The sequence below is a fragment of the Perognathus longimembris genome, chromosome 17 (assembly GCF_023159225.1).
Source record: "Perognathus longimembris pacificus isolate PPM17 chromosome 17, ASM2315922v1, whole genome shotgun sequence".
Classification (NCBI taxonomy): Eukaryota; Metazoa; Chordata; class Mammalia; order Rodentia; family Heteromyidae; genus Perognathus; species Perognathus longimembris.
In genome coordinates this window covers 56664852-56691143 of record NC_063177.1, presented here as the reverse complement: position 1 = coordinate 56691143, position 26292 = coordinate 56664852, and the positions used below count along the sequence as shown (strand labels likewise).

The 26292-nt window shown below is 41.8% G+C and overlaps 1 protein-coding gene across 3 annotated transcripts in view; it reads left to right on the top strand.

Moving 5' to 3' along the window:
- The window catches only part of B3gntl1 (UDP-GlcNAc:betaGal beta-1,3-N-acetylglucosaminyltransferase like 1), an 83510-nt gene that overhangs the window by 17323 nt on the left and 39895 nt on the right, over window positions 1-26292 (top strand). For all 3 annotated transcript variants that reach the window (XR_007213750.1, XM_048366220.1, XM_048366221.1), the window contains exons 5-6: window positions 11181-11246; window positions 21673-21768. Coding sequence is in view for 2 of the 3 variants with exons in the window: in XM_048366220.1 (XP_048222177.1) it covers window positions 11181-11246; window positions 21673-21768 (162 nt within the window). In the remaining variant the exon portion in view is untranslated. The remainder of the gene's footprint in view (window positions 1-11180; window positions 11247-21672; window positions 21769-26292) is intronic.

The following is a 26292-nucleotide window of genomic DNA, read 5'->3' as shown; positions in this document are numbered from 1 at the left end:
TTGCGAGCTATGTCCTTTGCCCTGCAGAAGCTCTGCAGTTTGATGCAGTCCTATTTGTCCAACCTTTCTTTGATTTGTAACCTTTCTGGGTCTTTGTTAAGGAAGTTCTGTCCTGTGCCAAGGAGCCCAAGTGTTTCTCCTACTTCCTTTAGTGTTTTCAGGGTGTCTGTTTTGATTTCGAGGTCTTTGATCCATTTGGAATTGATTTTGGTGCAGGGTGATATATAAGGATCTAGTTTTAGTTTGTTGCATGTGTTGAACCAGTTTTGCCAGCACCATTTATTAAAGAGGCTATCTTTCTTCCAGACTATTTTTTTTTAGCTCCTTTATCAAAGATTAAGTAGGCGTAGTTCTGTGGGTTCATTTCTGGGTCTTCAATTCTGTTCCATTGGTCTTCAGGCCTGTTCCGGTGCCAATACCAAGCTGTTTTTATTACTATAGCTTTATAATACAGCTTGAAGTTGGGTATTGTAATTCCTCCAGCACTGTTCTTTCTGCTTAGGATTGTTTTTGCTATTCTGGGTCTTTTATTGTTCCATATGAATTTCTGGATTGCTTCCTCTATTTCATTAAAAAATGGTGTTGGGATATTAATGGGTATTGCATTGAATTTGTAGATAGCCTTTGGCAATATTGCCATTTTGATTATATTAATCCTCCCAATCCAGGAGCATGGGAGCTTTTTCCATTTCCTTAGTTCTGCCTTAATTTCATTTTTCATGTTTTTAAAGTTCTCATCATAGAGGTCTTTCACTTCTTTGGTTAAGGCTTTGCTCTTTATTCTTTTTCAGAAATGTTTTTATTGAACAGGAGAAAGACAAAGCCTTTCAAAGGCTTATGTGCACCCCAAGAAGTCTTAATGCCGTAGGTGCTTAACTTTCTGGAAGTATCTACAGTTAGGTGTGCTGTATTTTCCTCTTGCTTTTAATTGTACCATAGTATATTATTTTGGGCAATCTGTAGATCTTGCCAAATGCCACTAAACTTAAATTTTTCAAGGGACTAATGACCCAGACATAGTGAGCTTTGAAATGTTTTTATTTTTGCAGAGTGTTTTCCTTTCAAGGCTTAAGAGAAGGGGACCACCCCAGCATTTGTTCTGCAGCTTCTTCAGAGCTCTGGTTCTAAAACCTCTGATCAGGCCACTAATTAGAGGTATATGCTGTCAGAGTCTCACAGGCAGCTCTGTTTTTAATAAGCTTCGGAGTAACTTGCAGCTAGTCAGATGTGTGACCCATGGGCCTCCTCTGGCAGCTGTGGATCTTTAACCCTAACCTGAGGAGAGTTGCACTCAAGTTTACTTGTGAATCTTCTCTGAGCAAGGTGTACCTGGATACTGGGTTACTGGATACTTCCTGTCATATTGGCACTCAAGCTATTGTTCACTGCCACTCAGCACCCTCACATCATCACCACTGTGTGGCACTAGCTGTGGTTCCTGCCACAATTTAATCTGTTCTCATATCCTGGTCTGTTACACTGTGCTTACACCACCACCAGCTTGTGGGCTCAGAGAAGAGAGACACTTCTTTCTACATCCCTAGCACATTGATCAAGGTTGGACAGACCTTTGACTGGAAGAGTTGACCAGCACATGCTCCTGCCTGGGAGATTTGTGTAGCAACAGAAACCTCAAGAAAAACTCATTTTAGGGACACCAGTATCTAAACACATTGCATGCCCTAGGAGGACATGGTATTGGCAAGGTACAAAACCCAAAGATGGGCCGGGGAGGGAAGAATGACTTGATCTTGTTGAAAACCCCAAGTTGAAAAATTAGAGAGCACCTCAGAAACATTTGTGCTTTCCTTGGAACAAATTGAGAACTGTGGTTAGCTCCAACCTCAAGCTGCCTGTGCCTGGTTGCAGGTTGTGACCTGTCATTGTGGATGGCACTGGGCTCATTCAGCCACCCTCCTCCTGGGTGAGGAGGTTTATATAGGAACTTGAAATACATCCTGTTCATAGAATCCTGCTCCAGTGGTGATAAGGGCAAAGTGGGCAGAAGATGAACAGAATTTCCCAACGGGAGATGACTCTGAATTTTGCCCTTGAGAAGGCTCAGTTATTATGTACTTGTGGTCCTGATGTAGCCTGGGTCAGATTTCCAGTGCCCTGATGTAAGACCAGAGCTAGTGTCAGGTGGCATCTTCTAGCTCAGGGTGCCTTCAGTTGTTTGTTCTTCCTTCTTCCTCTGGAATCTTGCTGGTCAGGAAGGGTTCTTGTTCTCTCTCCAATGAAAAGGAATTTTCTACTAGCTCTGAGGTCAGAGCAAGCAGCTAGGAGATCTAGCATCTAGGAGGGAAGGGATACAACAAGAATCCAGGGAAGGGCCCAAGGACAGGACAGGCATCCATAGGCAGGGCCTCAAAGCAAGCTGCTAAATGATTGGATGTCAGAAGGGAAGGGAAGGAGTCCAGGGACAACAAGTCATAAGGAGTGGGGCACCAGTTTAGGAAAGGAACCTTAGGCGATAATACAAAAAGATGTAGGGAAGGAGGGCAATTGTCTTCTCTTGTTGCCATTCAGAAAGTGTTAATCACTTATTAGCTTGATGTTAAGTATGAGCCAGGCAGGCAGAGAAATTGTGGTCCCACTTTCCTGAGGTAAGACAGGGCTACATGAGCCAACCAGGGAAAGCCAGGCTCTGTTTCTAGAAAAATAATAATGAAAAGGCATTGTACTCATAAACTGACAGGTTGAACTTAAACCCTTTATACAACGATTTAAAGATAATAAAATGTGTTTTTTTTTTTAAAGAATGAGCCAATGCAACAGCAATACTTACAAGACAATATGTTGTAAACTAACTGTACAATTGGGAGGGGTGGGAATTGAGGAGGGAGGAAGGAAAGTGGGAGAAAAATGAGAGAGGGAGTAACAAGTTTGACAAGAAATGTACTCAGTACCTTACATACGTTAACTGTAACCCCTCTGTACATCACCTTGACAATAAAAATAAAAAAATAAATTTAAGGGCGGGGGATATGGCCTAGTGGCAAGAGCGCTTGCCTCGTATACTTGAAGCCCTGGGTTCGATTCCCCAGCACCACATATACAGAAAATGGCCAGAAGTGGCACTGTGACTCAAGTGGCAGAGTGCTAGCCTTGAGCAAAAAGAAGCCAGGGACAGTGCTCAGGCCCTGAGTCCAAGGCCCAGGACTGGCAAATAAATAAATAAATAAATAAATTTAAAATGTTCATTGTAGGCTAGGAATGTGGCTTAGTGGTAGAGAGCTTGCTTAGCATGCACGAAGCCCTGGGTTCGATTCCTCAGAACCACATACACAGAAAAAGCTGGAAGTGGCGCCGTGGCTCATGTGGTAGAGTGCTAACCTTGAGCAAAAAGAAGCCAGGGACAGCGCTCAGGCCCTGAGTTCAAGCCCCAGGACTGGCAAAAAAAAAAAAAGAGAGAGAGAGTTCATTGTCGGTGTTTTGTAGATGCCTTTTATCAAGGTGAGAAATTCCTTTGTATTCCTGCTTGTTCAGAACTTTTATGACTTTCAGTTTTGTGAGATTTTTTCTCTATTTCTTGAGTTCCTCATAGAGAGATTATTTTCTCCGGTTACGTTGCTATGTGACATGAATTTTCAAGTGCTTTACCAGCCTCACTTCTCTATGTAAAGCCCATGTGACTGTAGCCTCAGATCCCCTGTGTGTTACTGAGTTTGGTTTGCTGACAGTTTATTGAGGGTTCTGTAATTTGCAATGGTATGAAATCTGTTCCCCATTTCTTTCTCTGTCATCTGTCTGCCTCTGATCTCAAATCATGCTCCATAGAATGAGCTTTGCGTCTGGGGTAACCCTAAGGTCCATATGTCAGTATTGGTGTTTGGCTTGGCACTACTAGAAGATGACAGAAACTGGGAGAGGCAGGGGATAGTATAAACATTTCACCATTCAGGTGTATCCTCAGAGGAAGTATGAGGACCTGTCTCTTTCTATTCCTCTCTCTCTTTCCTCATGTGAAGCCTTTGTTCACCATATACTCACATCATGATATGTTTCACTCCACCATAAAGACAGATGATGAGGCTATTCGTTATGGACTGAAACCTCCAAAACTAAGTTAAACAAACTTTTTTCTTTATAAGGTACCTATTGGGTATTTGTTACAGTATTGGGAAGCTGACTAACCCACTGGGAGACTTTGTAAAGGTAAGATTATTCAATTTGGTAGAATTTACTACTGATAACATGTGGTAACATGCATTTGTTTTATTTCTGGGAAGATCTTCAATTACTATTTTTTAATAGATCTCTTCAAACTTTAATGTTGGGTCTATTTAAACTTTTCATTCAGTTTTGGTAACTGGTGCCTTTCTAGGAGTTTGTCCATTTCTTCCAGATTGTCTCATGTGTTGCACTGTTGTTCATAGTGTTCGCCATGGCCCTTGTAAGGTTAACACCACAGTTGCCTTTATCCTTGGCTTTAGTCATTGGTATCTTTCCTTTTTCTATGTCTGTCCTGCTCAGGTCATCATACCACTATGGCAGGTAAGACCACTAGCCACTGTGTATAACTCTTGAGCTAACAGTGGTCTATTTTTTAAAGTAAATCAAAACAAGAATAGGAGAATATAGAGCAGAAACCATATAAGCCACAGTGACTAACATGTTCTTATCTCCAGTCTAGTTTGAGTTTTGCTGAACATCTTGATTTTTTAGGAAGCCTGCTAGTTTTATTGATTTTTCTCTACTGACTTTACCATTTATAGTTCATTAATTGCTTTCCAGTCTTCCCTCTGAGTACTTTTAGTTTGCTGTGATTTGCTGTTTGTTCTGCTGGTTCCTGTTTTCTATTTTAGCTGTGATTTTTCTGAGCTTGTCATAAGTCATTTTCTTTCAGCTCCAAATATTTGCATATCACTCTTGCAATTTCTTCTTCAACCCATTGGTTACTTAGAAGTGTATTGTTCTGCTGGGATGTAGACTCCAGAGGTGTGGGGAGTACTAAGAAAGAAGGTAAATAAGAATGACCATATTCATCCTTATTCATACAGTATAATTTATTTGCATGTGTGAAAATAAAGCAATGAAACCTGTTAAACTTGTTTTACTAAGGGGAAAAGGGATAGGAGAGAGAATGGGAAGGGTTTGATCAGGATACACTGTATAAATATATAAAACTATCACAATGAAACTTCTTTATACAACCAAAATAGGCTAACAGACAAGTAGAAGTGTATTGTTTATAACTTTTGTTGGTGGCAAATACAGTAATTTTATTCAGTGTACATTATATAAAACTTGAACAATAGCCGGGTGCCAGTAGCTCCCGCCTGTAATCCTAGCTACTCAGGAGGCTGAGATCTAAGGATCTGAGGATCGAAGCCAGCCCAGGCAGAAAAGTCCATGAGACTCTTCAATTAATCACAGACAAAGCTGGAAGTGGTACTTTGGCTCAAGTGGCAAAGCAGGCTAGCCTTGAGCAAAAGGAACTCAGAACAGCACCAAGGCCCAGAGTTCAAGCCCCAGGACTGGCAAAAAAGAAAAAAAAAGTTTGTAACTTAAGGGTATAGATGGGATTGGGAAAGATAGGGGAGAACAGTGGAAAAGGTGACATTGTTCAAGATGTGTCATACTTATAATCTGACTTGTTAAATTCAACCCCTTTTTATGACTTTTTTTATGGAAAAAATTGTATTGTGGGAAAAAAAGCTAATGAAATCTCATTTCAAAACACAGCATACTTGAATTTAAGAATCTAAAAACAATATTAAAACTCAAAATCTTCAAGACAGAAAACAATATAGTGAAATATCTTTTGAATTTTTTTCATAATTGAAGTTCCTCTTCAGTTGCAAAAATGAAATCAAGAAAACAGCAGGATTCTTCCTTTTTTCTTTTATAGTAATTCCTTTAACCTAAACAAAATTTTCCAATTCTTGTTTTGGTAGTACTGTATTCTTGAATTTGTAACTAGAATATTAACATAATATGGAGGGGATGAGACTTCTAGTCAATTTTAAATCAGTAAATCCATGTTTTAGTATGTCACTGTTTCTTAAAAACATATTCTTGTATAAAATGTACTGCTACTGTGAAGTACATCTTTTGTTAATATCAATACTACTAGATTCTTAGTACCAAGTTACACCAAGGAAAATCTGTTCCTATTAATGGCCATGGTCATCTAAATTTTAAACTTATCATCATTAACTTGCCTTATCAAAACATTTATGAAAGTATTTAAAGCCTTCACATGTAAGTAAACACAAATGGGCGTTTTCAGCAGGAAAGCAGTGCATGGGCCTTGTAACAAGCAAAATAAATATAGGATAGCATACTGCTTTAATGTGAAAACTGAACTAATTTGAGAGAAACAAAAAAAAATAGTCCAAATAATTTACAAAAATAAAAGCCAGATTGATATTCTGCATAAAGTATACGGTTGGTTGAAAATCTTTGCTCTTGAAGTTTTTAAATATTTGGCAACCACAGTGATTTAGCAGTTAAAGCAATTTCAACAAAATAAGAAGTCATCAAAAATGGACTACTTGTCTGAAAGAGCAGTACCTATATTATAAAGATTGAACTTCATGGCTCATCACAACCATTTCCAAAATTTAATTCCTACTATCTTCTTATAAATTAAGAGAATTTTATTTGTGTTCCATACTTATTAAAAAAATTAAATTAAAGGTCCAGGCCTGAAAGGTGTTTCTTTTCACATCTTAGAGGCAGCTTTTCTAGGCCCACAAGCTATCCTGAATACAATGGGACCTTAGCCTTCTCTGCTTCTGATTGCCTTAGTTCTCCCTGACAGCTGATTCTCCCTCCAGTTGTACAGGCCTGTGTATAAATGTGTGCCCTGCACCCGTCTTGAGTGAAACAGGTCTCTGTATCAGCCATACTCCAAGGCCTTCAGGTCATTCTTGTTGTGAGGAGCTGTTTTACACATATTTAATGACCTGGGTGATTCCATCCTTTTTCTGGTAACCAGGTCTTGTGGGCTAAGGCTGCACAGCCACCTCAACAATACCTTCTGTGGCCCACACGCCTCCCCAGCTCCCTTCTCCTCTACCTCTAGGCCCTTCGTTAGGCTCCTAGTAGGCCCCTCTGTGGAGCTTTCCAGCTAGCATGTTGCTGGGTGGGTCTTCTAGCTTTTCTAAGTATTGATACTGAGCATAGGGTCACAACTCACATATCTCCTGGAACCGACGTTGCTTCTGGATTTTTGTGTCTCTCTCTGACTTAGCGTTTGTTAGGTTTGGTGCATCTGCGCTGGTGGCTTTCTGTCTTAGTAATTCCTCAGCCATCACTCTCACATGTGGACTCTCCACCAATCTTCCTCACTTGCTTTTTGGGACACTAGTTATATATAACTTCCTTTCCAGTTTTCCATCTTCATGTCTTGTCATGCTGGATTCTGAATAAGTTATTTTCACATATCTTCATGCTCACTGCTTATTATCTCTTTAGAAGTAGCTATGCTGCTATTAAATTTGTTCACCTGTTTAATTTAGACTTGGATTTTCTTCTATTTCTAATTCAGTTTAATCTTCCTCTTTGATTGCCCGGTCATTCCACAATGATGATTCCTTGGTCCTCATTGTGGAATTTTGGACATATCAGGAAACACCAGTGATTGGGCTTTAAACTTTCCTCTCATTGTTAGGAGACAGATCTTCACAAATTCCTTGGTATAAACTCTGAAATGAGTACACTAGCTTTCAAAGCCAGTGCTCACAGTTCTTTGCATCTGTTCTTTTAGTGCCTCTGTTTTACACTTAAAACACTAGCTGATCTTGTTCACCAGCTCCTGGTGTTTTGCACCATTAGAGCACAGTGGACCTGCCTGGAGTAAGAGGCAGAGCCAGGGAAGGGAGGAACTTTACAAAAGGGATGGGATCATAACCCTGCAGAAGCAGATCTGGCTTGTATCAGAGCCTCCATCCCTACTTTTATGTGTAATAAAGCCTTTTCATTTTCTAGTCTTTATGCAATTTTTTTTTTTTTTTTGCCAGTCCTGGAGCTTGAACTCGGGGCCTGAGCACTGTCCTGAGCCTTGCTATACTTAAGACTAGTGCTCTACCACTTGAGCTACAGCGCCACTTCCAGGTTTTTCTGTGTATGTGGTACTAAGGAACGAATCCAGGCCTTCATGCTTGCTAGGCAAGGACCCTACCACTAGCCACATTCCCAGCCCCAAGTTTGACTTGAATATTTGCTCACTGCATCAACCCTTAATTTCTTGGTGTTTTGGCAAGTGAGTTAATGCCTTCCATTTTCTCTTTGCTCTTGTAGAGTCTGACTATTTTGAATCCCAAACGGGAGCTGCTGCTTCTAGAAGTGATAGGAATCATATTAAAATGTTATTTGGGCTTTTGGAAGCTTGGAAATAACAGGAAATTGTGCTTTTTACGTAGAAAACTAATACCTGCCTATTGTGCTTTTTACATTAAAATTCTAATAAAATGCTAACCAAGACCCCAATTAACCCTGTCTGTATTAGTCAGAATTCTCCAGAGAAGACATAGGACATATAGAGATATATAGGGGGAAACTTACATGATCATAGAGGCTGAGGAGTTCCATGTTCTTCTGTCTTCTGTAAACTGGAGTCCCAGGAAAGCTGACATTGTAACTTGCGGTCCAGATCCAAAGGCCTAAGAGCAAGAGGAAGCAATGGTGTAAGTGCCTTTCAGAGTCCCAATTTCCAAGAATGAGAGGCATCATGTGGGAGTAGCAGAAAATGGGCCTCCCAGTTGAAGCAGAGAGGGGAAGAAGAAATCTACTCTTCTACCATTTTGTTTTATCTGGACCTTGAAAGGATTGGATGCTGCCACCTTCATGAGGAGGGTGGGTCTTCCTTACTAAGGCCTCTAATCAAAAAACTAGTTTCTTTGTGGGACAAAGGGTGAATGAATTCAGCAGTGAAACCTAATAGATACTATGTTGGAAATGAACTATACAGCTTTGGGGAGAGGGAAGTTGGGGGAGGAAAACCTAGGAGAGGATGAGCGAGAGGATGACACTATTCAGAAAGAAATCTGTTCATTACCTGAATTATGTAACTGTAACCCATCTGTACATCACCTTTACAATAATTTTTTTTAAAGCTAATTTCTTCCAAAAGTACCTTTATAGACACACCCAGACATACCCAGTAACAGTCCTCTGGGCAGTCCTTAGCCCAGTCAAGTTGGCACAAAATTAACCATCACAAGTCCACCCCTTTGCAATCTGAGATCCTACATATCTCTTTAAATCAAATCACCAAAGATGATGACAAGATCACAATTCCATCATAGTTATGTAGGATCTTATTGTGCTATGTCATATAGCCTTATGTGTGTAAAAAGTCCGTGAGTGATAATTTCTCTTCTGATACCTTGTAAATTAAGTACTATGATGAAAAATTAGTAGTGCTTAAAGATTGATACAAAGTTTGTCTGTGTTCAGTCATATGGTGGGTGAATAAGAGAGGAAAGAAACAAAGATATGTGCATGCATGCGTGTATGTGCGCATGCGCACGTTCACTACTGGGGCTTGAACTCAGCCTGGGTGTTGTCCTTTAGATTTTTTTGCTCAAGGCTGGTGCTCTACCACTTGAAAAGCTGCCAGATTATTATTATTATTATTTTAGTGGTTAGAGGTAAGAGTCTCATGAACTTTGTACAACAGGCTGGCTTCAAATTACAATCCTCAAATCTCAGCTTCTTAAGTAGCTAGTATTACAAATGTGGGCCACCAATGCCCAGCTAAGAAACAAAGACTTTTGGCTAATACATCTATATATTCACACAAATGTATCCATAACAAAATGAGGAGAAAATGCTGTGATAACAACAGTTCTCATTTCTGTATCTAGTCAAGTGGCTGCAGCCGGTGTTCATAACTATGCCCATTCTATACCCACTCTCTGTTCCTTTTACCTTTAGTAAGCACCTCAGTGGGTCTTGTTCTTTACCTGAAGGGGGCCCATACCTTCATTACTGAAGAATCTAGGCCATCTGTCATCCTTACCTTAATATACAGGACCTGGTGATATGAAGAGATACCTGATGGTTCTCCTGCACTGTAGACATTCTTCCTCGCTTTCATCATTATAGTCACAGTCCAGTTTTCCCAGTGGTCTGGATTAGTCATCTCTGTCAACACAACTCCCTTCTCAGACTGTTAACTAGAGGCATGAAGACCCTACAGTGGACAAGGGAGTCTTACCTTCTAGTCCAGTAGAATCATTGTGGTGTGGTGTCTCCTATAGAAGCTTTCCCCCACTTTCCCTGAAATTAAGACTTTTAAGACCCAGACCATAAGGCCATGGGAAGAATAGGCAAATTTTTGCTACTAGGTCACTTTGGGTGGTAGTGAATGGTATCATCCCAGATCTAGCCTCTTACTTCCATGAATTCTGCTGTGGGAGAAACAGCACTATGCATGGCTCCCTGGTCTAGAGCAGGTGCAGTCTCTGGGGAACCTGGCCCCACCCCTGCACAGGTACACTTGGAAACCAGTTGGCTCTGCAGCTGTCTTCAAACACCCAATTCCAGTGTTCTGTCAAATCAGCTAGCTGCTCAGGGTGGTGTAGCTAGAATTACAGGCATAGGCACCTGGCTTTCCACCCCCCCCCCAAAAAAAAAAACTTTAAGGTATTTTATGGTGAGGTGCCAGTGGCTCATGCCTATATTCCAAGCTACTCAGAAGGCTGAGATCTGAAGATCATGATTTGAAGCCAGCCTGAACAGGAAAGTACGTGATAATCTTATCTCCAATTAATCACCAAAAAGCCAGGAATGGAGGTGCAGCTCAAGTGGTAGAATACTAGCTTTGAGCAAAAAAGCTCAGGAATGGCATAGCACCTAGGTCGTGAGTTCAAGCCCCATGATCAGCACCAAAAAAAAAAAAAGTGTCTGGGAATGTGGCTTGGTGGTAGAGTGCTTGCCTAGCATGCATAAAGCCCTGCCAAACTGTCTCGCAGACAACTGTGACACTTCTTGCAGGTGTGTGACTGTCCTTGTCACTCTGCATCCTCAGTCACACTTGGAATTGTCAGGATTTTCTGTTTTCCCATCTGTTGCATGGTGATTGCCTTTTTCAAGATGACCAACAAGGATCCTGGTGCTTAGACACTGGCTGAATTGCCTCCTTACACCTCTTGCTCTGCCAGTAGCAGATAGGGTTGTCATTGTGATGGTGTTGCTTATGAATTTAAAATGTGTTCTTTACACAGGATGACGTGATGTTGCCCCAGAGAGTGAGGCTACAACATGAAGCTGCTGTCCAGCACCCAAAGAGCGTGAGTACAATTCCTTTCCTGTATTCTTCCCTCCCACCCCTTTGATGAGATTGCCAGTGTAATTTTGTACACAGAAACTTTTCCTCAGTGTAAGGAGTTTACATATGATCAGACTCCCAAACCAGAGTGGGTTTGTGGTTGGCACGTTTGTGTTAGCAACTTTAAAATCTCTCCCACTCATCTTCTGAGCTTCCTAGGTGCTTTACCACCCTGAGCTCTTTGAGAAACTGTCCTCATCCACTGCCTTGGAGGAATGAGAACACATGTGCCTCACCCTGCCCTTTCCCACCCAAAGCCCTTGCTACCATTTCCTGCTCTTTGGCCACGTTTTCTATGTGTGTGGGTATGCTGGTACTGGGTCTTGAACTACAAGCCTTGCACTCTCATTCAGTTCTTTCACTGACAACTAGTGCTGTACCCTTGAGCCTTGCCTCCTGACCAGCATTTTGCTGGCTAATTGGAGATAAGAATCTTATGACTTTTCTATCCAGGCTGGCTTCAAATCATAATCCTCAGATCTCAGCACCTAAGTAATGAGGATTACAGATGTGAGCTACAGATGCCCACTTTCTCTCCACTTTTGTCTGGGTACAGGCTGAATGAAGGCTCCTCCCCATGGGAGATCTGAGGACAGTCCCAAGTTCAGAGTTGTGGGTCAGGGACACAGCAGTATGTGCTTAAGTGTGTGAAAGCAGACAAATTCAGACAGAAGACAGGCTACTGCCCTAATAGCAGAGGAGTCCTTGTTGTTGTCACCACTGTAGGTTTGCAAGGTCCTGGGAGGCCCAGGGCCCCAAGTTGACTGTAAGGGCTTCTGTGTGGGGCATGTGTCAGCAAGGGCATAGTAACTTAGTGTCTTTTTCTGGGTCCAGAAAGGGTCATGATCCTACAGAAGAGAAGCCACAAATATGTGCAAATGCACATTTTCATGGTAGTCAGTGACCACAGACTCCAGAAGTTGCTTTTCTAAAGTTTAAAGGTTTAAAACTCTGTTTTTTCCCCCTTTATAAGTGGAGAAGATACCAGAGAATGTCTGACAGCCCATGCTGTCATGAAGCCATGGGAGATCTGTTTACACTAGGCATTGGTATGCTTAGCCCACAGGACTGTCCTCATTGAGCATCACCAAATGGCCTAGAGATTTCTGTCCCAGCCTCTGAAAGTCCTGGTGGGTTTCTCAGTCACATGAAAGAGAGATTATATGTGCATAAATTGTGTTTTGGGTGCTGGTTCCTTGTAAGGAAGAAGCAACAAAATAGAAACCAGTCTGTCTTCATGGATTTCTGTGCAGTATATATAAAGGAAATATAAGAACTTGGACTTCCAGAAAGTCCTCCCAGTGGCAGGTGAGGTAGTGTTGCATGTGGAAGTTAGAGAAGAAATAGCATGATTATAAAAAAATGAAGCTTCTTTCAAAGTTGTGTGCTTGAGTGCTGAGAACACTACTAGTACCATTTCACCTGTTGTGAAACTAAAGAGACATACTGTTCTGACCCAGGGTAGAAAGTAGTGTGTGTGTAGTTGGGGTCTACACCCCATATTAAAGGCTACATGTTTCCAGATATTTAACTTATAGTATATACTGGAAACTTGTAAAGAATTTTGTAGAGTGTTGACATTTTAGAGAGCAAGAAACTTTCAAATATGTTTTCATTTCTATCCTAAAATTAAACAGACTAGATGCAATTATGAAGTCATTTTCTTAGCTCTTTTTGCTGTTCATTCAAACAAACTGCTATTTAAGAATGTTCAGGAATATGGGAAAATTATTAAACTGTCAGTTTGTCTAACTTAAAACAACCATTTTAAATTAAGCTTTACATTTTATAGATGGTTCACAGTCTAGACTGTGACTAGACCTAGATGTTCCACTTAGCATTGGTACTGAACCTTGGCCACATCTTCCAGCTGCAGAGGTGAGTAGAGCATCTCTGTCCCTTCTCCCACATTCCTAGGATGGTGTGACACCAGTGGCGTAAGGTTAATATTGTGACCTACAGAATCCTAGTCTACAGTTGCTGGTTAGTGACTGTGTCAATTAGGTTGTGTAGTTTGTTCTGAAGGAATGAAATGAATGCTCTTCATTCCCACTCTGTCATTATTTCTATAAGATCAAGAAAGCCTTACAAGAAAATGACTTAGTAGGAAAGACCTTGATGACAGTCTTTGTAACTTGTATCATTGTTAATTTTCACTGCAGAGCTTTGGGAATGTTACATTTTGAGCAGTCCTGGGCAGTTGTACACTGTAGTGTTTATTCCTATTTATCACTTATTTCCTGAGTCCTTGCAACACAGATACATTCTGAAGCTAATGGGATGGAGTGAGGAGATTCATGTTTGTTCTGTAGGGTCCTGAGGTGGCCAGAGCAAACCGTAAAGGAAGGGGCCAAGGGATGCACAGCATCAGGAAAACCAAGTTTAGTCAGGCTGGATGCAAGAAGGTGTCATCATCCTACAGATGAGGCGCCTTGTAAATAGGCATAGTAGTGTGTGGAACTTATCCGTAGGTTTTGGGTCAGATGGGTGTTCAAGGGCTAATTGTAGGCTTTCCTTGTACAGTGGGTAGCTGAATGGATTTCTGAGTCACAATATCCAGTTTCCTCTGGGAATCGGGGCTCATGTCAGTAACAGGCACATAGACATCAGCCATAGCCAGTCAGGTACAAGAGAGCTGAGCTGCGGGAACTCTCAGCATCCGTCTCCATGAGGTGAGTCTCATTTCATGTTGTGGGAGAGCAACGATTCAAAGGCAGGAGAGCCAGTGTTTCCTGTCCTTTTAAACACACATCTCCTAGACTTGTTAGAAGGGATCTACCCCATAGGCATTCTCACTGACTTTCCACCACCCTGTGAGGCAGTTTCTTTATATCTAAATACAGTCTCACTCTACCCTCATCTACCCTCTGAAGCAGGATTTTCACCCATAAGAACAATCTCTGTGATCTTCATCTACCCTATGAAACAGGATCTTTACCCCTGTATAGTCTCACTGACCTTCATCCATCCCATAAGGCAAGATCTTTGCACTTTATCAGCCCTCATCTGCTCCACAAAGCAGTATTGTCACCCCTAAGTGTATAGTCTCATCCATCTTCATCCACCTTATGAGTGGAGTATTATGCCTCTAAATACAGTCTTTTCAACTCTCATCCACTCCGTGAGATGGACACTCCCTCTAAGTACAGACTTATTATCCATTCTGTGAATTTTAACTCTTAACTGATATCTTGCCAACATGCTCTGGGTTAGAGGGTCAACAAATCCCTCTTAATTTCCTCATAGCACCCAAAATCTGGAAGGAGCTTATGGTAATAGTCACAGTTCTGTGCACAATCCTCCTCTGTGTCATCTAACCCCAGGAGCAGGAGTATCTTTTGCTGCTTCTTTCCTCTTCCTTCTTCTCCTTCAGGCAGAAAGATCTTTTGTGAGTTGAGTTAGGACAAGAGAATCCTTTGATATTAGGAAAGAAGTCATATAGATGAGAAAATCTAAAATACTATTTCCTTAAAATTTATTAATTCATTTTGGGACTTCTATATATTGAAATTGTGTGGGACACAAAAGATCTCATCAGAGTTCCTAGGGAGAGAGGAGAACAGAGAAAGGGAGCCTCAGTGAAGGCAGATGGTGAACACAACTTGCCTGTTGGAAAATGTTGGACAGACCCACTGTAGATTCCAGCCTGGCCTGAGATGATACCTTATATCCTTGGGCAACCAAAACTGGCTGAAGATAAACATTTCACTAGGATCTAGGAATACATATATATACATATATATGTGTATGTATGAGTGTGTATATATATACTAGCATCATTCCTGGTAAGGGAGGACTCTAAAATCTCATTAGGACTTGAAATCAAGGTGGCAGAGCAGACAGAGTAACCCTAGCTCCCTCTGATCAGAGGGTATAGGACCTCTAGCATAGGACTCCACTTCAAGAGAGCACACCAAACAAACTGCAAACAAATCTGGACATCAACCAAGAAGATTTGAGATGTTACACCATCTACAAGAGGGGGGAAAACACAGAGGAGCACAGGCAAGCAACCCCTGCTGTACTGCTGTGCTGCTGCTGCAGGCTCTGAGTGAAGAGCTCTTACAACTTTTTTTCCTTTCTTTCCTCCTCCTTCCCCCCCCCCCCCCCCACTACCCACCAATGACTGTCTTAGCAGCAGACAGCAGGAACATAGCTGTAATCCAGAAGCTGAACTCTTGGAATTGGAAAATACAGCCACAGCAGCATAGAGACAATGCATCACCAGGTGGAATTTCTTTTTTTTTGGGGGGGGCAGGCCTGGGCTTGGACTCAAGGCCTGAGCACTGTCCCTGGCTTCTTTTTGCTCAAGGCTAGTACTCTGCCACTTGAGCCACAGCACCACTTCTGGCCGTTTTCTATATATGTGGTGCTGGGGAATCGAACCCAGGGCTTCATGTATATGAGGCAAGCATTCTTGCCACTAGGCCATATTCCCAGCCCACCAGGTGGAATTTCTAATGCCACCAGGGAGCAGTTGCAATAGCACTTGGCAGGACTTCTAATGCCAGGGACCAGTGAGTATCCAGTCTGAAACCCCCGTCCATCCTACTGCCGTTGCACTGGGACCATTGTGCACAGAAACAAAGCATCTGCTGTAGGACTCAGCAGAACCTTTAACACCAGGGAGCAGTTGTGGCAGGACTTGTAATGCTGGGGAGCAGTGAAAGTCCAACCTCAAACCATCTCCTCTCCTCCCTCTGTCATGGCAGCTGCTAGGGACAGTATCCAAGTTTGCCTCAACAGGCTGCTGATACCTCCTCAACCAAGAAAGGGTGCCCAACCAAACCCCAATAAACCACTGGCACCTCTTCACTCATGGGCCCCCAAGGACTGCATCCCAATGGCCCCAAAAGCTTGCTTGTGCATCCCTGAACAGGATGCTACCAGATGAAGCACTGAGTACTGTCTCCAGCCAGCCCCAAAAGCCTGCCCATGCATTCCTTTATGGGATGCCAGGCACAGCATCCAGCTGGTCCCCAAAAGCCTGCCCTCACCTCTATGCATGGGATACCATCTACATGCACAGTGCATTCCATTCCCACTGAACTTAGTACCTAAACTGAATGGCCTCTACAAATCCAGAACCCAGATGCATAAATCACAGTGACAGATCACAAAGTTCATGAACAGCCCAAACAGCTGCCATTCTGAAGAATTAACGACTCAGGGGAGGACAAAGAAAAAAGGAAGAACAAAAGAATCATTAAAGCATTGACTGACAGAATAAAAGGGCAGATCTGTGGACAACTAGAATACAGGGAAGAAATGATGAAGAAAATGCAGAACATCCAAGATGGCACCAGCAAGACACTTCAAATGCCTCAGTGAAGGGAATGAAAGATATTATTAACAAGGAGATAGACACCTTGAAAACTTCAGTAAGGACATGAGAAACAATACAAAAGAGAGCTTAGAAGCATGAAAAGCACTATCTCTATTACAAAGCACAGTTGAAAGCATTGGCAATAGAACAAAAGAAGTTGAAAAGAGACTATGGGAACTGAAGATAAGGCAGAGGAATTAGAACAAAAAATCATAGGCATAGAGGCTGGGAATATGACCTAGTGGCAAGAGTGCTTGGGTCGTATATATGAAGCCCTGGGTTTGATTCCTCAACACCACATATATAGAAAAGGCCAGAAGTGGCGCTGTGGCTCAAGTGGCAGAGTGCTAGCCTTGAGCAAAAAGAAGCCAGGGATAGTGCTCAGGCCCTGAGTCCAAGCCCCAGGACTGGCAAAAAATAAAAAGAAAAAAAAATCATAGGCATGGATAAAACACCCATAACATACCAAAGAGACATAATTGGGATAGATTGAAGGAGAAGACTTCAAAGCTAATTCAAAATGAAAGGCATTGAGAACCTATTTAACAAAATGATAAAAGAAAACTTCCTCCACAGCAAGAGAGAGAATCTCACCCCTCTGCTAGAGACATAAAGTACCTCTAGCAGATAGGATCAGAAAAGAATTACTTCTAGACACATTGTTGTAAAAACTCTGGATTTTTAAAAACAAGGAAGGTGGAAGGCAGGATCCTGTGAAGGGCGGGATCTTGTGAAGTACTGGTCCTGTGAAGGGCCGCTTTCTAAATTTTGTGCTTCCACATTGTGAATATGTTTTTAGTCCTCAAAATAAGCACACGAAGATAAGATCCTTGCAAAATTTTGAAATCAGTTCCAAGAATTCTTACTTTACCTGTTGTTCTTCTCTAGTTTCAGAATCTTCTTCTGTTATCCCTCTGCCCTAGCAAAACACAAAATTTTTAAAGATCTGTTTGGCTCATCACATGTATTTGAACTTAACTCTAGACAAGGAGCCTTAAATCAAAAGAATAATCTGTAATTAGCTTTAATAATTTATGGTGTCTGTGAGCAGGTGAGAAATGAAGTTAGTTTCTATTTGTTCTTGAAACTATGTATTAGTAAACACTTTAAGTCTGTGATAAGGACCATTGAAGGACTCAAATGAGTCATACATTTTTTTCTGTCTCACAAACATACAGGTAGAGGACTGGGAATATGGCCTAATAGTAGAGTGCTCACCTCATATGCATGAAGCCCTGGGTTCAGTTCCTCAGCACCACATATATAGAAAAAGCCAGAAGTGACACTGTGGCTCTAGTGGTAGAGTGCTAGCCTTGAGCAAAAAGAAGCCAGGGACAGTGCTCAGGCCCCGAGTCCAAGCCACTGGACTGGCAAAAAAAGAAAACAAAACACCATATTGATAGATTTTCTTGAAATTTTATAGGAGGTAATGAAGGAAATTAGAGTTTTATATAATGATCAAGTCAGATTGAATGGAAGAGCAAGTTCCCAATTAGACTATGTCCTTGAAGCCTCAAAGTCTTAAACTTCTAATTTACTTCAGCAGTTTCTAGATACCTGTGTTTCCTCTCCTGCAGTGTCCCAATTAAACAAACAGGAATTTTAAAGGCAGCAAATTAAAAAAGGGAACTTTATTATGATGGAAAAAGATTAAAGTAACTACAAATTTCTCTACACAAACTCTGAATGCAAGGAAAGCCTGTAGAGGTATAATTCAAGCTTTGAATGACAATTGTCAACCCAAACTAGTATACTCCGCTATGCTATCACTCACAATTGATAGAATAACAAATAGTTTCTTGGATAAAAACTAACGGAATTTATGAACACTAAACCAGTACTACAAAGGATACTAAAGGAAAGTATAGTATATGAAGAAGAGAAAGTCAAGGAAACACAGCATTGAATAAAAGACTTCCAAAAGACTAGTTTAGTAATACAAGAAGAAGGAAGGAAGCTTCAGGAAAAATAACAAAAGGGCAGGAAATGTGATGGCACATTTCTCCATATTAATGTTAATCATCCACGGGCTCAATTCCCCATTCAAAAGACTTAGAATAGCAGACTAGATAAAAAAAAAAACAGGATCCCTCCATTTTTTTTTTTTTACCTCTAAGAAACCCATCTCACAGTCTTAAATATAAAAACTAATTCCAAGTGAAGAGATGGAAAAAGATCTTTCAAGAAAATATATATCCTGCAAGAAGACAGGAGTAGCCATACTGTTAGCAGATAAAATAGACTTCATATTAAAATCAGTAGGAAGAGACGAAGATAATAGTGGGAGACTAACTCTCCACTCTCACCAAAGGACAGGTCAACCAAACTAAAGGTCAGCAAATAAGCCTCTGAATTAATTGATACCATGAACTAAATGGACTTAATAAACATCTAGAGTATTTCACCCAACAACCACACAATTCACATTCTTCTCAGCAGCCCATGGGACATTCTCCAAAATAGATCATATCCTAGGACATTCAACAAGCCTGAACAAAAACAAAAGGATTGAGATAACTCCTTGAATCCTATCTGATCACAGTAGTAGCAAACTAGATCTCAACAACAAAAGATACTACAGAAAACATACAAACACATGGAGCCTGAACAACACAATGTTGAATAACAGGTAAGTCACTGGGGAAATAAAGGAAGAAATCACAAAGTTTCTACAGTTCATGAAAATGAACACACATAATACCAGAACCTCTGGGATACAACAAAAGCAGTGCTGAGAGAAAAGTTCATTGCGTGAAGTACCCATATTAAGCAAACAGAAATAGCTCAAGTAAATTACCTCATGGTACTACTAAAGCGGCTAGAAAAACAGGAACAAACCAAATCCAAAACTGACAGAGAAAGATAGTAAAGATTAGGGCAGAAATCAATGAATTAGAGACTAAAAAAAAAAAAAAAAGATACATAGAATCAGCAAAACAAAATGTTTTTTAAAAATTTAATTTAAAAATTTTAATTTAATTGAAATTTTAATTTAATTTTTAAAAAATTAATAAAATTAACAGACCCCTAAGTTGATGAAAAAAGGAGAGAAGAAACTCAAATCAACAAACTTAGAGATGACAGAGGAAATGTTACAACAAACATCTAAGAAACCCAAAAGGTTATGAAGTACTACTTTAAAACCTACACTCAAATAAGATGTCCTATTTTGTTTGAGAAATGGACACACTTCTAGAGCCATACAAGCTACCTAAGCTGAACCAAGAAACAGCAACTAGGTCACTGATACAGTGCCTCTGGGCAGTTCATATGTGGTTCAGAAATGATCCTGCAGATCCTCACCTCCTCAGATGTATCTCTACCTTCTCAGAACATCTCCTTATCTCCTTAGAATGTATCCCACCCAAGGGTGCATCTATCTCCTCAGATCACAGCCCCACCTCGAAACATATTCCCACCTCAGAATATATCTGTCAGTGTCCTTATAATTCCCTCTTTTTGATTCCTGTCAACTTATCATTTTGGATGATGCCACATAAACTGTTGACTTCCTTGGCCTTTGATACTACTGGTTCTTAGCCTTCTGGCCTTGAACATGCCTTTCTACCCCTCCCTTTCCTTCCAGTTTTTTCCTCTCCTCTGGTACTAGCCCCAGCTATGGATACCATGTTCTAGATGTACTGTGCACTTTCTGTAGGATCTACCTGCAATAGGTCTAAACACTTCCAAGATGCTCAGAGGCAAGGAATCAAGTCCTCTCGATGATCACAGAGGCCTGTAAATAGAGGCTAGGCCCTCTAGGTGGACCTTGAGGTCATGGTCACATACCAGCTACATGGCAGAGGACTGGCAGTTAAAGCATGAGGCCCTAATGGCAGGAATATACCAGTTACTCAAGAGGAGATGTAGACATGTTCTATAATGGGGCCGTATTTTGAGGAAATGGGGACTCATTCTGATAGGAGAACATGTTCTGGGATGATGGGGATGTGTTCTGAAATGGAGACACTTTCTGAGAAGAGAACATGTTCTGAAGTGGGAGCATGTTTTAAGGAGACTGAGATACATTCTGAGATAAGCACACACATTTTGAGGAAATGGGAACATGTTCTGAGGGTCTGAGTATGCATTCTGAAGTTAGGATGAGTTCTGAGGAATGTATTCTGAAGTGGGGATTTGTTCTGGAGAGTTATGCTGTATTCTGAGATGGAGATGTTTTCTGGGGAGTTGGAAACGGGTTCTGAGGAAATAGAGACACATTTTGGGGTGGAGATGCACTCCGTGGAGGTGAGTATGTATTTTGAGGTGGAGATGCCTTCTGAGATGGAATGGGTTCTGGGTGGGGAAATGTTCTAAGGAGAAGAAGCATATTCTGAGGTGGGATGTGCTATCTGTTCCTGGGCATGAAGTCATGAGTGTTGTGGCTCAATAGGAGGAGAGTCTGGACAGAAGGAGGCCATACTATAGGAAATGCGAGCTATAATACCAACTCATCATTACGTAGTGTGTTGTGCATCCTTAAGGTTGTGCCCAGTTCATTCCTAGTAGCTATGGTGACAGTTTTCACAAATTGAGTTACAACTTCCCTCAGTTAGGCTGAGAGCAACATTAGCCATTCACTACCAAAAAACTACTCAAGATCCCCATGTGGAGCCTCGTGTTCTCCCTCTCTCCTTTGGTTTTTTTTTGTTGTTGTTAGTTTGGTTTTTTTGTTTTTTTGTGTGTTTTTTTTTGTTGGTCATGGGGCTTGAACTCTGGGCCTGGGTTCTGTCCCTGAGCTCTCCAGCACAAGGCTAGCACTCTACCACTTGAGCCAGAGTGCCACTTCCAGTTTTCTGGTGGTTAGTTAGAGATAAGAATCTCACAGACTTTTCTGCCTGGGCTGGCCTTGAACGGCAATCCTCAGATCTCAGCCTCCTGAGTAGCTAGGACTACAGGTGTGAGGCACTGGCGCCTGGCACACCCCTCCTTTTGACAAGGACTTTTATTTAAGTCAACTTAGATTCCACAGATTTCAGTTTGGTGTATTACATACTTAAAGTAGCATAAAACATACTCATAAAAGATCTTAAGATCTTGAGTTCTAATTGTTGTTTTACAGATCATAGGATGCCAAGTGCAGAGAGATCCCCCAAACTCTACCAAGCGATACACACGTTGGATCAACCAGTTGGCACCAGATCAGCTTCTGACACAGGTAATGATCATTGGCTGTTTTTGTCCTTATTGCAAGTCTGGCTCTCTCAGGCTGGAGAGAAGAAATGGGGACATGTTCTGAGGAATAATTGTATGTTTCCTGCTCAGTGCTGTTGGTGTACTGTTGGGGTATAGTTTTTATGTCTTTACTTGTCTGCTGGTGATTGGACAATGATCAGGCCGAGCATACTTCCCACCCTATTGAGATCTGACAGTCAGGCTGATGCAGACTCCCATTCAGGACCCTTACTTGGAGGGGAAATTTGCTCAGAATCTGGAGAAGGCATTTTAGAGTCTCCACAATGTATCCCTGGCACATTCATTGAGCCAGGTCAACATGTACATTGTTATCAGTCAAAGTGACCCTAACACTGGGGTAGGATAGCTGGTACCTTCAGCAGTAGACAGAAGTGGCCATGGCAGTGAATGGAGGATGGTTCTAGTACTGGACAGAGGAAAGCCGTACAACTGGGTGTAGCCAGCTGCTGTGCTCTCCAATTTGAGTTGCAATGTTGACTGAGGAAGGACCATGAGCGTCACAGCGTTGGTGATTATCTGTGTCCATCCTCCTTGAGTTTTTGGATGACCCCTTGGACAGGCAGAGACCATCTCATCCTCATGTCAGGACAGCCCTTGCTGCTCAGGGAACGGCTGGGCAAGGCCTCTGCCTCAGAGTCCTGGGTGAATGTTGCTGTCACTGGATGGCAGGCTGTGGATGGAATGCTACAGTCTTAGTAAATTTGAAAGCAGGCTTGAAACAGTCACTGAGCCAACTGTGACTGTTTGAAGAGACCGTGCCTTTGTGAGCTGGAAGACAGTTCTGTGTTCTGCATCATCAGAATGGCTGTAAGCCATCAAGCCCAGCATTTGTTCAGTTTTAGGATGGCTTGAATGTCCACTGATAGCAATTTTTATGGAGACCACAAGTCAGTACTCAGAGGGTTTGGACACACTCCCACACCCAGAGTTAGGTTTTGTGTCTAAGAAAAACTTTTTATTTATGTATTTTGGTGGTATTAGACTTTGAACTTAGTGCCTTGCACTTGCTAGGCAGGCACTGTACCACTCCAGCCACTCCACCAGTCCTTTTTGTGTTGGTTAACTTTTTTTTAATATTCTTTTTAAAATTTTATTTTATCTTTATTGTCAAGGTGATGTACAGAGGGGTTACAGTTACATACATAAGGTAGTGAGTACATTTCTTGTCAAACTTGTTACCTCCTCCCTCATTTTTTGAGATAGGGTCTCAATTTATAAGGCTGACTGGCCTAGACTGAACTACTATTTGTGCTTCTCTGCCTCACACCTCAGCCCATGTGCTTCCCTGTATTGTTGGGATGAAAGGCACCTAGTAACACTCTCAGCCATTGCTTGAGATTTAATCTCTTGACTTTTTTTTGCCTGGCTAGCCTCAAACCTCTTGTCTCCCAATTTCTGCCTTCTAAGTATCTAGGATTGTAGGCTTGAGCATCTGCTGTAGCTATTTTTCTGTTTTTAATGGAAAGAAATAAATCCTTAACTGATATAACATTAAACACTTGATTAGAATACACAGATATTTTGAGAATATTTTTCTTAAAGAATCACCCTGGCTCAGAGTGTGGGAGTGGATCTGTGTTGTGTATTCAAGTGGGAGTGTAGACAAGTGGCAGAGTGCTAGCCTTGAACAAAAAGAAGCCAGGGACAGTGCTCAGCCCCTGAGTCCAAGCCCCAGGACTGGCCAAAAAAATCAAGTGGGAGTGTAGGCTTCTCATTGCCCAACACTCCACCTGATCTTAGATCCACCGTTCTGGAAGTGCTCATAGCAGTTTGAGCTAGGGAGATCAAGTGGCCTCCCACCCAGCTGAGGAATTGCTGGGTCTGCTTTTGTGCACTTTCTAGTAGAATATGAGTCATAGGAAAACCATGCACTAAACACCTAGGTCATAACTTAAATGGGGCATGCAAGGTTTCAACCAGAAGTACATTCTGAATCCAGGGGCAACAGAGATATAGCTGCTGCTGAGAGACAGTGAGTTATGGTAGGGCCCACTTAAGCATTGTCTCCTTTATCAAATAGGGAAATTAATGTCTAAAGATCCCCAAAATAAACTCAGAGGAAGTCTTGGCCATAACAATTGCAAATATTCCCCCTATTTTACCGAGGCAAGTTGTCCCCCAGTGGAAGTTTATATTCATGGTTTGAGTCTAGCTTGTGATATGAAGAAAAGTGCTTAGATATTATTATTATTATTGTTATTATTATTGCCAGTCCTGGAGCTTGGACTCAGGGCCTGAGTACTGTCCCTGGCTTCTTTTTGCTCAAGGCTAGCACTCTGCCAACTTGAGCCACAGCGCCACCTCTGGCCTTTTCTGTATATGTGGTGCTGAGGAATCGAACCTAGGGCTTCATGTATACAAGGCAAGCACTCTTGCCACTAGGCCATATTCCCAGCCCAAGTGCTTAGATTTTATGTTGTTGTTAGAGGCAGGATCTTCCTATGTAGCCCAGGCTGACTTTAGTTTCTGTCTTCTGAGTGCTGGGATTTGAATTGTCATGTCTCTTTGGAATATCTGCCCAGATATTTGCCAAGTACAAAGATAATAAGAGGACAGTAAAGTTAGCACTGAACTGAAAGATGTCTGCATAAATGCATGGCTCCTGTCGCCTCGTATACTACATACCTCATCCTCTTCACATTTGTGCCTGTTACTTTCTGAGTGGGCTTCTCCTGAATTGGGAGGACCAAAGGGGATGCAGGGTCAAAAGGCCTGCTGGGTCTAAGAATACCCTGGGGGTTGTTGCAGTATGCAAGAGGTGGGCTGGCTCTTGCCTAGGCAGGGCTGGGTCTGGATACTTCGAGTAACCTCCTTGGTCTGTGCTAGTTAATAAAAAGGGCAGCTGCAGGTCTGTTGTGCATCACTCAGTGTACCTGTCCTGTGCGCCACGCCTGCTCCTGCTGCCTTTTGGGAGGCTCTCAACACTTCTCAGTTCTGTAGCTGAATGTCTATGTTCCAGATGCCATCTGGCTGGTTTTTCCCGAGCCCTCTCTCCTTGGCCTTCAGATAGCACTTCTTCCTGTGTCATCAACTTGCCTTTCCTGTGGGTATGCTCTTCCTCTATGTTTGGCACTCTTCTCTTGCAAGGACACCATCCTGTGGGATTATGGACTCACCAGTAGAACCTCTTTTAATCCTAATTATGTCCTTAAAGGCCTCATCTCCAAATATAGTCCCTTTAAGGGCTAGAACTTCAGTACATGAATTTGGGGCACACAAATCTCAGTCCCCAAGCCTAGTCACCTTATTGACTCCCCTCAGCCGCTGGGGCTGTCCTGCTCTTTATCCTCTGCACCTGTGGGAATCTCATAGAAGTTGCTAGGTGACTTGGATGCCCTCTGTCACTTCTTGTGCCTACCCCCATCTGTGCTTGCTAGTTGTCATGCTGTGCCTTTCACTCCCCTTAATAGCAGTTTGGAACAAAGGCTAGCATGGATGAGAAAGAAAAGTAACAACATTATGCCAACATTAGGGCATAAACCTTAGTTTACCCAGAGTGTCAAGGGATAGGTAACTCAGACAAGCACATTTCCTAGTTGAGTTTACTCTTCAAACACAGAACCTTTACTGGAACTAGAGTTTCTCAAACTTACTCAGTTGTAAAAATGGCTGGAGGACCTGACACAGCACAGACTTCAGACCCATACTCATGGATCTTGTGGTTTTGAGTCCTGGGCAGGTCTAAATATGCATTTCTAATAAATACTGGATATTTTGATAGGTCCTTTGAGCTGTATCTTTCCTGACTTTGAAGAACAGAGATCAGACTGCTGGTACCTACACATAAGAGGCTGCTTTTACAGGATAGTAGAGTTTTTAGCATTAACTCCCCATTACAAAAGCCTATACTTTGATTTTATTTTAGAGTCATAGGAAAGCTGGGGAGAAAAAAAGTTGAGTTCTCAAAGACAGGGACTGTTCCCTATTCCCAACATCTTATATGACCTTGACACATGATCAAATCAGGAGTTTTGCAGGGATGGCATACCTCAAGCTTCACTACAGTGTTCTTGTTCCAAAGCCTAGGATTTGAGTGTTGTCATGAGTCTAGGTCAGCCTAAATCCTCCACACTCAGGACACAGGGCTACTTCATCACCCAAAGCAGCTGCCTCATAGGTACATGATCTCCCAACTTATCTCCATTATTTCAGGCTGCTATAACAAAAACAATTATACATTTGTGGATTTATAAACAACAAATACTATTTCTCATGCTCTTGGAAGGGGAAGTCCGTGATCAAGGTGCGGGAAGATTTGCTGTCTGGTGAAAGGCTCTTGGCTGACAGATGATGATCCTCATAGGAAGATAATGATTTCATGGCCAACCTGGGCAACTGAGCAAGACCCTGTCTCAAAATAAAGAAGGGCTAGAGCCACAGCTTCCAGAGAGCTTGTCTAGGATACATGAAGCTGTGGATTCAATCACTAATACCACAAAAGGAAAATGAGTCAACCCAAAAAAACCTAAGTCAGCCATCATTGTGT